The sequence below is a fragment of the Leptodactylus fuscus genome, chromosome 1 (assembly GCF_031893055.1).
Source record: "Leptodactylus fuscus isolate aLepFus1 chromosome 1, aLepFus1.hap2, whole genome shotgun sequence".
NCBI classification, from domain to species: Eukaryota; Metazoa; Chordata; class Amphibia; order Anura; family Leptodactylidae; genus Leptodactylus; species Leptodactylus fuscus.
The window spans coordinates 84509739-84522879 of NC_134265.1; the positions used below are offsets into that span (position 1 = coordinate 84509739).

A 13141-nucleotide genomic window follows, 5' to 3' on the forward strand; every position below is an offset into this window, starting at 1 on the left:
TTCAATTGCTTGTTTGCCCAAGAAAGACAAAAGGGGTTAAGTCAAAGATATACGTTTGTCTATTTTTCGTTTTCCATGGGCAAGTGCTGAACGACACAACTTCCCAATCAAAAGTGAGAACTAGCCTTAGGCTACAAAACCTGTAAAATATAATTCAAAGAGAAATATGCATTAGGCGATCAGACATAATGTGCTAAGCACATCACAGAAATGATGTAGAAAATTCTCTTGTAGAATGTTGTTCATGTTGCTGAGAGTGATAAGATTCTCATCTTGTTAGACTCTTTGCTATCAGCCATTTCAGCATGGTGCACTATATTCTATACATTGGAATTCTATGAAGTGTGGTGAATGTGGTTTTTCCACGGCATACATTTATGGCATATTGACATTGGGATATGACAGTTGGGGTCTGGCCAACAGTTACACTGAATAGGTCAACTATCCTTCAGTTTCAGTTTGTTCACTACATTAGTCTGATAGCTAGCTGTCTGCTATAATCTTTGCCCTAGTAGTTCTAATGCAATATTTTGTGTAACCCTGACATATACAATACAGTACTTAAAGGGGCTCTATCAGCAAAATTATACTGATAGAGCCCCACATATGTGTAAATAGCCTTTAAAAAGGCCATTCAGGCATTGTTAATGTTATATTAAACTACCCCCCCGTTTTAAAATAATACCCTAAAAAAGAATATGATAATCATACCGTATTGTGCACGCTGGGCGGGCATGCATGGTCCGACGTCATCTTTAGCCATGCCTACATCTTTCTTCTTGCAGCGATGTCCTCGGGTCCCGTCTTCCTCATCTACTTCTTCCGGCATCATTGCTTGTAATCTCGTGCTGGCAAAGTAGCAGGGGAACAGTAGCAGGGGAACTGAGCATGCTCAGTATGCTCAGTTCCCCTGCTACTGTTCCCCTGCTACTACGCTGGCGCGGAAGAAGAAGACGAGGAAGACGGGACCCGAGGACACGGTACAGTATGATTATCATATTCTTTTTTAGGGTATTATCTTAAAAATGGGGGAGGGGGGGAGTTTAATATGACATTAGCAATGCCTGAATGGCCTTTTTAAAGGCTATTCACGCATATGTGGGTCTCTATCAGCATAATTTTGCTGATAGAGCCCCTTTAAATCTGTTATGAGATGGTCCCCTAGCATAAGGAGCATCCATAAGATGTTCATAGTATTGCCCAGGACTGTAGCAAGTGCCTTTTAAAAATGAGGCCTGTTACATGTAGGCAATCCCTGAATCGAGGCAGGATAATTTATAAATGTCAAATGTCAGGCCCATCACCAATGGCAAGAGTAGGGGGTTCTGTGGTCCCTTCTTTCTACTTATATAATAGGTACACAACTCAATTGTATTGTATACAAAAACAGAAAGCAGACAAAATATTAAAAACACTTTAAAACAAAGATATGCAAGGGTCCAACTGGAGGGACCATCTTGTACATGGAAATAACCCCACGTCCTTGTCCTCATATTATATGGAGGTGAGAATACCCAAATGCTAAATATGTGATATAACAAATCTTAAAATAGACACATATAACAAATGTGAACATACATCCTCAAATAAAGCGCAATGAGCAAAAATGTTAACAAAAATAAATGATATACTCTCCCTATCCTACATGCCTTCAGGGTATAAATATACAGTATATACAGGATAATGAGGAGAAACAAAAAAAAAACCACTGTATAGAAAGGAAAATAAATAGAAAATATAAAACACTGAAATAAATACACCATGCAATAAAGAAATAACAAGAGCATGAACGAAAATGGAGCAGATTGATGTCTCCCTAAGGGGGTATTCACACTACCGTTGGTGTCTGCTCAGCAGTGTCCGTGGCTATTGTCCATACAAGATTTTAGCAACGGACACTAGCTGGTCTGTTTGCAATTTCCATTCATTTCAATGGGATTTTATCTTGTGTCCTTTAGTGTCCGTTTACAACCATGTCTGTTTTTTCAAGCGGACAAAAAAATCCCACAAGCAGGACTTTTCTGTCCGTTTGAAAAAACGGACAGTAAGTGTCCATTTTTTTTAACATTGATATCTATGGCTATCAGTTGCTGTCCGTTTATGTCTGTTATGATAGGTGTCCATTTAAAAAAAAAGCAAAAAAAACCTGACACCAACAGTAATGTGAACCCTACCTAAGAGAAAGTACTAAAAAACCACTGCAGGAGCAGCTTGGTCAGAGGTGTACACAACATAAGTGTGTCTGATCACTTAGTGCCCCAACACTGGGTCCCCACCAATTAAAGAGTTGGGGTCCTGGCTTTGGTATGACTTTTCATAGTATGACTACATTAAGTAGAATTTGAATGGAGTTATTAATCGGTCCGTGGTCCTGTATGAATGGAGCTCCAGTATACATGCTGGTCTGTTGCTCTTTTTAGACTTTGCCTCACTCTAGTTGTAAGGTGAGCAGAAATGGGGATACGGAATCCACAATCTTGTAGCGAATGGCGCTGTGGGTCTTCTTGGTTAATCCAGGAAGAACATCATTAATTATCATACAGAACATGTGTCTGAAATGGCGTCCTGAACATGAGTGCAGTAGTAACAGCTGTCACACAATACTGTCTACTAATATCTAGGGCTAAATTCACATCTGTATCTATAGGATCCATTGCCTAATCTGTTAAAAATTGCAGACAAAATGTTTTGAATGCAGGACTTTTTCATCTGGTAAAATGATGGTTGTTAAAACAGTAAGGGCTAGTTCACACGGACAAAGAGGGGGCGGATTATGGCGCTGAATCCACGTCATAATCCGCCCCCTCACAATGGAGGTCTATGTAGACTGAATCGACATGTTATTTCTTCAGGCGGACTCCGCGGCCAATTCATCCGCGGCATCCGCCTTGCGACACCTCCCTCCGGAGTAGGCCCATTCATTTGAGCCTTCTCCGGAGTGGAGAGCTGCGATGCGATGCTGTGCTCTGCAGCCGCCCCGGAATATGCACACACGTAATTGCATGTGAACTTAGCCTAACTCCAGCAGGTAACGGACCCCATTTACTTACTGGTCCTGGCTCAGCGTTTCTCCTTCTGCGGAGGTGGCTGTGAAAAGAAGTAGGAGCTGGGATCAGTAAGTAAGGCCATGGGCCCACAAACCCTACAAACACCGCTATTATTATACTGGGGGTCTTTTCAGAGCCCCAAGTATAATGTTCGAAGGGCTAGGATTGGTGAGGGAACATAAAAAACAATGTTACTTACCTCTCCTAGACTCTGGAAGGCTTCAGGCCTATTTTGTGACACCACAGATGTCACATGGGTTGAGCTTGCATCCTTATGTGTCGCAATGCAAGCCCGGCTCAAGTGACGTCTCTTCTATCATTGAAGATGGACGACATCAGCAGGGACCACACCAGAGCCCAGGAGAAGTAAGTAACAGTGTTTTTTATGTTTTGTATCCTCCCCTGGGTCTCCGATTATTATACTCTGAGACCTGAGAATAATAATTGTTTATGGGTGGTCCACAGTGTGGCATAAAACAGTGTGCAAGGACCACTATTGGACATAATACTGTGTGCAGGAGCCACTATGGGGCATAATACTGTGTGCAAGGACCACTATGGGACATAATACTGTGTGCAAGGACCACTATGAGACATAATACTGTGTGCAAGGACCACTATGGGGTATAATACTGTGTTCAGGGGCCACTATGGGGCATAATACTGTGTGCAAGGACCACAATGGGGGATAATACTGTGTGCAGGGGCCACTATGGGACATAATACTGTGTGCAGGGGCCACTATGGGACGTAATATTGTGTGCAGGAGCTACTATGGGGCATAATACTCTGGGCAGAGGCTACTATGGGGCATAATCGTGTGTAGAAATTCAGGAAGGGGGGGTGGTCAGTTGTAGTCTTCAGGGTGGTGTCAGTCGGGGAGGCCCATGTAACATGTTCACCTTGGGGCCCTAGTTAATCCATAGTGTCAAAGTAGGCTTACAGATACTCTGTATTTGGTGGTGACAGAGTTGCTATAGATTACAACAATTTTAATGGCATCTGTTGATTTAAACTAGTCAAGAAAAGTTTGGGAGTAAAGAGAACTAAGAATAAGAAAATGAGAGAATATACACAAAAAATACAGAACATTGTGCCTGCAGTTGTAGCTAAAGCGGGAATGCTGCGGACGCTAGAGTCATACTCCAGAAGGAATTATTCCACAAATAAAAAGTAGCCAGGCTGGTAAATATTAGCACAGACACATACTTCCAGAATAAATGCTCGATTGTTTCTACAGGTTACTTCTCCTCAGCATCCCTGGTGCATGTCTTTTTAGCTGCGAGTTATTCTTTTATAGCGACAATTATAAAATACAAGTTATTCTTTATAGTTTAACCTTGTTGTGAATGACATTCAAATCTACAGAGGTAGCACTCTTTAACTTGACTTTCTGCAGCATGAAATCTTATCATCGAAGACAACAAAAGCCATTAAAACCAATTGAGAAATGGAACATGTTAAGATAAACTTTGGTACCTTTCTATATGCAAAGGCTCACAAACTTATTAAAGCTGAGTTAGGGAGCGTTCACACTACCGTTGATGTCCGACAGGTAGTGTCCGCTGCTAATGTCCGTTCAAAATCTCGCACGGACATTAGCAGCGGACATTAGCTGTGTCTGTGACATTTTGCATTGATTTAAATGGAGATCGGGTGTTTTGTTTTACACTCCGTGCCTGTCCTCAAGTGTCCGTCCCTAAAGATGTCCAACTTTTCAAGCGGACAGAAAAAACCTACATGTCGGGTTTTGCTGTCCGCTTGAAAAGTCGGACATCATTAGGAACAGACACTTAAGTACAGGCATGGAGTGTAAAACGACGTACCCTATCTCCATTTAAATGAATGAAAAATGTCACGGACACAGCTAGTGTCCGCTGCTAATGTCCGTGCGAGATTTTGAACGAACATTAGCAGTGGACACTACCTGTCGGACACTGACAGTAATGTGAACGCTCCCTTAAAGGGATCCTATCATTAAAACTCAATATTTTGTCCCTAACACATAGGAATAGCCTTAAGAAAGTCTATTCTTTTCCTACCTTTAGATGTCTTCTCCAGGCCTTCTAGGCCTCAGGCCTAAGGCAAAGCCAACTGCGCATGCCCGCCAGCCACAAGAAAATGGCTGCTTACACAGTATTGTAAGCGGACATTTTCTTGTGGCTAGCAGGCATGCGCAGTCGGCTGCCCGAAGCCAGCGCCGGAAGAAGATGCGAAGAGAGCCCTTTCCTGAAGAAGAAGGAGGCGGAGCTGGAGAGTTCTCTCGTAGCATTGGGGACGCCCCCAGTGCTGTTTGAGTGCTGGGGCCAGCCCCCAGTGCTGCGAGGGAACTCATTTGCATAATGATGAAAACCGGGATTTATACCGAACGGCGGGGTGGAGAAGACATCTAAAGTTAGGAGAAGAATAGACTTTCTTAAGGCTATTCCTATGTGTTAGGGACAAAATATTGCGTTTTAATGATAGGATCCCTTTAAAGATACAGTATGAGTGTCAAAAGGAGATTCTGGAAATTCATTTGCATTAATAGATGTTACAGTATTTACCCATGAGCTTCTTCCATGTACAGTTTTCAGTATAACAGATCTTCCCGGATTTCAATATGCCTAAAATAAAAAGTAGCTGATACTATAATAGAGAAGAAACACAATTTACGGCTGGATGTACTCCATTCCGACATCAGACTTCAATCTTAGTGTTTTCTTATGGCCATCATTGGAATTACAATCAGCTCTGTTGTACATCCAGTTTTTGATGGCCGACATTATGTAGCGTGCCGTGAAAATTATCACATCAAAAATGCTGGAACCCAAAAGACCTCATTACAACCCAATGGGATGTCTGGTTTCTTTGGGATTGGTTTGAAAATGTATTAGTCTTCTCTCTGCAGAAGTAATGTTTGATGGCATCAGATGGGGCTTGGGAGTATTGAAAAACTTGGACTTACTGTTGCTTTTTACCAAATTAACTATCTTCTAAATACGTCTGTAAAATCTTACTTTATAATATTAATAATGAATTTACTCTTGGCTTTTCTTCTGCACATTGACACTGCCAGTCATCTACTCTGCAGGGAACTGCAACATAACCTGATTCATGTTAGTGGGAATGAGCAGCAGTGCTTAGCTAGTGCTGTGACTCCTTCATTGTGGGGTCAGCGGGAATTAATACTATAGCTTCTGATATACCAAACTTCTTATTAATGTGCATTCATTGTGTGTGTAGCTACCAAATAACAGAGAGTTGTTATTCTTATCCAATAGGTGAAAAACTAGAACAATTTCTAAGATCTCTAAACAGCAGCAAACCACTGTATCTGGGTCAGACGGGCCTTGGGAATATTGAAGAACTTGGAAAACTTGGACTTGAACCTGGTGAAAATTTCTGCATGGGAGGTCCAGGGATGATCTTTAGCCGAGAGGTGTTGCGAAGGATGGTGCCGCATATTGGTGAATGCCTACGTGAAATGTATACAACACATGAAGATGTGGAAGTGGGGAGATGTGTGCGGAGATTTGGAGGAACTCAATGTGTCTGGTCCTATGAAGTAAGTCTGCACGATGCTAATTTAATGTATTCAAGTTGTGCTTAAGAAAAATACATATAACCCCTGCATTTTATCATTTTGACACAAGAACTTCAGAACTTGGTTCAAGTGATTAGTTGAGCATACTTAAGTTCCTGTTTATCTACTTCTGTTTTATATCTTGCTCCTTTTCTTTAGATGTGTATACTGTAGCTGACAGGTGTTTTTTAAAAGATTACCGAAAAGACCATCATAAGAGCTTAAAGAGATTTTTCTACTTCTATGACATTTAAAGGGTTTGTCCAGCTTTTTTTTTTTATACTTTTTTAAATGTCTAATAGTGTTGCTGAATGAACTATAAACATAAAAAAAGATTATTTACCTCTACTTGGTCCTCCGTTTCCAATGGTGGCAGGTCCAGTCTTCATTTTACAGGTCCCCACGCTGTTTGTGCCAGATAAACCACTGAAGCCAATTGCAGGCCTCAGCTGCCTTTGGTGTATCACAGCAGTCACATACTATTCGTAATAAGGTCACCACTAAGGCTTGCTGTTGGCTGCAGAGGTCAGTTAGCACAAATAGGATGTCACTGCAGACCCCAGAATATAATGAGCGGTGCCCAGAGGAGGTGAGTGAAAAAAACAAAAAATCTTACCTCTCCTGGACTTCAGAGTGGGGCTTCAGGCCTCCTCAATGATGTCAGAGACAAAGTAACAGGCCTCCTCAGTCTCGGATGTCATTTATGAAGCCGAAGACCTGAACCAGTGCAAAGGAGAGGTGAGTAACACTATTGTTACTTATGTTTAATCATCACCTCTGGGCCTCCAAGCATTATACTTTGAGGTGTGAAGAGTATAATGCAACGCTATGCAACATTATACTGTGCACTATGGGACATTATTCCTGAAGGGATTGTCCAGGAATTGGGCAAAATACAGTGGCGCCTGGGGCAGGTGGCGGCCTAGCACTTACTAGCGCTTACTATATGGGGGCCTACAAAGGGGGAACTTACTTCATGGGGGTCAATAAGGGGGCAGTATACTGTGTGAGGGACCAGTAAAGGAGGCATTTACTGTGTGGAGGTCAGTAAACAGGTAACAAACTGTATGGGGAGGCAATATACTATATGGGGGAAAGGTAGGGTTCTATACTGTTTGGGGCTAGAAAAGGAGACATTATATCATGGAGGGGCCAGTTAATTTTGCGTTATACCATGTGGGGGCCAGTAAAAAGACTGTTATACTGTGTGGGTGCCAGTAAAGGAGACATTATACCATGTAGAGCTAGGAAATATGGTATTATACCGGGTGTGAATGAGCACAGTCAAAAATTTGCCATGGGGCCAGTCTTGCTAGGGACAGTTATGCACAAAAAAGAAGCTAGGCTTACCAGCACCTCCATCTGTCCCTCCCTCCCTGCTAAGATTGACATCTACACTGCCTGGCCCTGTCAATCATAGCAGGGAGGTAGCGCTTTTGTGCTGTGAGAGCAATGGGGATGCCCTTGTTGCACCAAGCAGCACATTATCACATCAGGAAAATGCTAATATCTCATCAATGGAGGCACCAATTGGGAATCAGAATATTTGTTTTATTCATGTGACCAGCAGCCACAGTATGGGGGAAAGATTCCATTTAAGCAAAAGCAAGAAAATATCCTTGATTTTATTTTCAGGCTAAACCAGCGATCCCTAGTTTCAATAATTGTAATAAAATTGTAAGATGTGCACAAATGTCCTGCAGAAACAAAGTGACAAAATTACTTCAGTTTTCTGATTAATACTTGAGGCTGGAAGAAACACTTGAGGGCTAAGATGAAAATTAGTATTGGGTAGTGCAATAAAGATAAGACGGCTGAATTAAATCTTCAGGTTTTCGTTATGAGCAAAACTCATTTTCATATGTGTACAGATGCATTGACTTGCAAGTATTTCTTATGGGTTTCTTTTTTTTTGGGGGGGGGGGATGTCTTTACTATATAATACTAAATAACTGATATCTTTCATTAATCCCAAATTCTAAATGACTCAGGAATTATTTTCTGATTTTGGAGATGTTTCTATCTGCTGGTGACCAGAAGCTGGATGGGTTGAATGTGTTCCTCTCTCATAGTGTTTATTACAGCCATGACCTCTTGTTAAAAGAGTCTCAAGGCATCTAACAGCGTTTCACATGAATATGATCTTGTAGGGGAACCTTCTGCAGATGTTCAGGAAATTGTTCTCTTAAATCTATTTCAAGGATGTCCCCCATTTCATAGCATGATCTCATAAACATATTCAATATGTGACTGCCAGTGAATATATGTAGTAAAATATCTGGAGGGTCAATAGGAAAATGTAAAAAAAATCTAAAAAAAGGGAAAGTTACTGAAGCTCTGTTCTATTCTTGTAAGAGAGATTGTATAACTGAAGGAGATGCTTAAGCACACAGCATATCTGATAAGTCAGGTTAATATATGATTCACATGCTAAAAGACAGGTAACATTACTGACGCATTTCAGACAAATGCTGTCCTTAGTCATAGACTTCAAGATTGTAACAAAGGGCAGCATCTGTCACAAAGGAACTGTATTGGAAGATGCTTCTTAAAGTGTGACTAAGCTTGAAGTCTGCAGCATATCCAAGCTTAGGTTTTGTATCGCCTGACTGGAAGGCTCCAATTATTGCAGTTGTTTAGGTTCCACATAAAACTCACAGGTGGGAACTGGAGGTTGGGAGTGGTAGTAGCTGTATTGTCAATGGTAGGCCAAGGACACCAAACTGACCCTTCCAGCCCTCCCCTCAAGTTAAGGCAAGATTGTGTGGAACTGCAGTATACTTGATGGTGGTGGTAGTTTTCCTGGGACACTTCCAGTTGGACAGGGGTCCTTTCCTTTCCTAAGTCCTCTGTTGGTGGTCGGAAGGGCAGCAACAGCTGACTTAGGAATCAAGAAGCAGCAATGAAGTTTCAGATGTAAGTTTACTGAGGAAATAGACAACCAATGCTGCTTCATGGATAGCGGTAGTAATAGGAGTTCCATTGTGGGTGATGGTACTGACTTGGTAATTGTTCTTCCACAGTAAGGTTAAATTGTCTCTCCACTTCAGTAATACTATACTCTGGCTCTCTCAATATCTGCATGGGGGGCTGATGTGAGTAAGTCCCAAGGATTTGTGTAGATCTGTGTACTGCTGGGTCCAGAATGTGAGGCTCTTGGAAATCTCAATTTTTCCTCCAAAGTGGCACTTTCTCTCCCTTCAGGGGCTGACAGCAAATCTTCCCTGTCTCAGGACTGTGCACTCAAGATGCTGTGTAGATGGCCCCCTCGTACTTCTCTCAGGGGCTGCAGCAGTCTCTCACCAGCAGTCTCTCACCACCATTTCAACTAACTCTCTCTGGAGACTTCCACAATCTTTTTCTTAGCCCTGGGTCGTGATTGGTTAGGCTGAACCAAGTCCCAAAATCAGACATACTCCAAAAATTGCACCTTTTTATTCCATAAACTGTTTTAAAATCCACTGATAAAGCACATTGAGTCTAATGGATTTGCCTTTGACTCTTACTAGGGAAGATTATAATTGATTTTACTCGAATTTCATCATATTTTGCATCAGAATCTGGTGTAAATCTTGCCTTCAATCTATAACAACTCATAGTTAAAATAGATCTGCATGTCCAGTGCACAGGAGGGCAGGAGAGGCATCTAGTTTGCCTTAAGAAAATTGTTGCATCTCCACTTTGGCGCACAAGGGATTGAGACTAGCATAGGAGATTGGTAGAGATGAGAGAGTAGTATTCGATCGAGTAGGTATTTGATCGAATACTACGATATTCAAAATACTCGTACTCGGTCAAATACCACGCGGTAAACATCTTTTAAGTTTACTGCATGGTATTCGACCAAGTACGAGTATTTTGAATACCGTAGTACTGTATTCGATCGAATACCACTCACTCATCTCTAGAAATTGCCAATCTTGATTTAACTACCCCCACTAAGTCTAAAAGATGCAGGGCTTTGACCAATCCCAATCACTGTTGCCCTGCATTGTATGGGAGGCAACATGGTAGGTAAAGTAGCTGTCAGTATGTACAAGTCATTTTGCTTCTGATACACAAGTTCCATTTATGAGGGTTTTATTTAGGATCACAGTATACATATGCTGGGACAGTAAACATATGCTGGGATGATTTAGGAAGACCTGCACTCGCAGGGGGTTGGACCCGATGGCCCTCGAGGTCCCTTCCAACTCTACCAAAAAAAAAAAAAAAAGAAAAAGAAAAGAAAAAAAGTATAGTAATATATTTATTAGCTCATTCAACAAGATTGGTCCAGACATATGAAAAAAGACATTTAGTGGCAGATGCTTGTTACTAAGTTCTCTATTCACTTCTACAGGCCCTTAAGGTTTGCTCTATTGTGAAGAGCCTGCAGTCTCCAGCAATCTCTAACACTAACATTGTGTTAGTACTGATACTTATAGCCTGTATTCTAAGTCAGAGCTGCACTCACAGTTCTGCTGGTTGCTTTGGAAACATGAAAACCTGTCTAACATTTCTGTTGAGATCCTATGATGTCCTATATTCACTTTCCTACATAAAGTACTGTGTATTTACAGCATTTGGTATAAAGATCACACTTCCGCAATATAAGTCTCCTGAAGATGTTCTGCATAGACATTGAACTTGTAAGAAATGCTAAACAGTTATACGTCTGAACCCTGAAATCTGGACTGTTGTTACACGAACTGCAACTAAAGATCAAGATGGCTCTACTTTTTATTAGGAAAATTTTACATGTAATTTGCAATATGCTATTCAACGGATATTAAAAACTTTCCCTAATATCAGCGGACCTTCATGCAGTCAGGCTGCTTTCTCTAATAACGTCTTATAGGGATTTGACTGAAACCTGAGCAAATTGGAATAATCTGAATTATACATGCAGCCATTAAACTATAAATGGGTCATAAGGGGCTTGTTATATTATATCACTACATAAAATAATGTGGGGTTTCTTGTAAGGGAATGTATATGGCCCTCCATAAAACGTATGCAGCCCGCTCTGGGGTTTTCACATACTAGGTACCTGTATACATCACTTCTGTAATTCCGGATTAGATAGGTCTCAGTACAGTACTGCTGATAACATTGCATAATATGATGAATTACACAGATGAAGAATAATTATTGTAATGCATCTCTATCTAATCCTCTGTATATATTTTCAGACTGGTTTCGATAGCGTTGCGATTCTATGATTCTATTCATTAGACTTTAAAATGCAATTAAACTTTTCTCTATTTATGGGGAGTCACCTAGGTAAAATATCAAAGTAGCAGCGCAGTACTGTATATCCTCCCTGGTGGTTCCTACACATCCTACACAGAAGGATAATCTGAAAAAGGCAAAACAGCCATACATTTATCGCTCTAGCCATTTCATGACAAACAGAATTCTGGCTTCCATAGCTACAGGATAAGATTAAATGTCATGAGAGCTGTGTCTTATAATACAGCATTGATATTATGTTTCTGATTATAGCTCTCTGGAACTTGTTATAGACTCCTCGACTACCTGGATCCACAAATAGGCTTTAGTAATGATATTTCATGGATAGACCCATCTGTAGTGGAAGTTTATTATAGAGTGGGTGACTCGAATAAGGAGGGAAATAAGTCCAAGTGTCCAAATCCTTCATGGATAGCTTTGGGAATATAATAAAATGAGAGCTCTGGCATATACTGAAACCTTTAAATTGTTGGAAGTACACATATAACGTTATAAAACACCTATATCTTGTCTGTCATGTGCTGGTGGGAAATGGGTGCTATAGATTCTCACATAGTATAGGCCCCAGGACAACTGTCTCTTTTGCAGTCTGTCTATAATCCATATCTGTGGTTGAAAGGTAAATCATATATAATCCATATCTGTGGTTGAAAGGTAAATCAAACTTTGTGTTTTTCTCGGGTTATTCACATTATGATATATTGTAATATTTGTAATATATACTATATTTATTCTAACTCAGAATATGGTGACATGATCTTTGGCCAAATACTGAGAATCGAGATGATGACTGTAAGTTTTTACCTTTGATGGCATCTTATGGGGCATATGTCTTAAGAAAGAATAACTTCCTATATATCTCTAAAGGGGTTGTCTCTTCAAAACAATCCTTTTCCAGATTGAACCATCAAGGCTGTTTTTGCCTGGGAAAGCAGTACAGCACTTTAGCTTATATCCCCTGACAGATCACTCTATTTTGATTCATGGGTTAGGACATCAATTGAAGATCAGTAAGGCTTCAACACTGGGGATCCCAACCTATCAGCTGTATGAAGAGGCATAGTGCTGTTCATTTATACAACAGCAATGCTTGGTATCGCTGCTGTGCTCATTTGCTTCAATAGGACTGAGATGTGAAAAGAACATGTGACCAATGAAACAGCCACTTCAAATAGCCGGACCCCATTGATCTTCAATTGATGACCTAATCATAGGTGATCAGTTAACACGCCCTTTAAAGTGAACCTGTCATATGATAAAGGGTTAAAAGCCAATTGTACTATATAGGTTTATG

At 40.8% G+C, this 13141-nt stretch overlaps 1 protein-coding gene across 1 annotated transcript in view; it reads left to right on the forward strand.

Annotated features, from left to right (window-relative positions):
* The window catches only part of CHSY3 (chondroitin sulfate synthase 3), a 288961-nt gene that overhangs the window by 24062 nt on the left and 251758 nt on the right, over nt 1-13141 (forward strand). The window contains exon 2 of the mRNA XM_075272297.1: nt 6311-6594. Coding sequence (XP_075128398.1) covers nt 6311-6594 — 284 coding nt within the window. The remainder of the gene's footprint in view (nt 1-6310; nt 6595-13141) is intronic.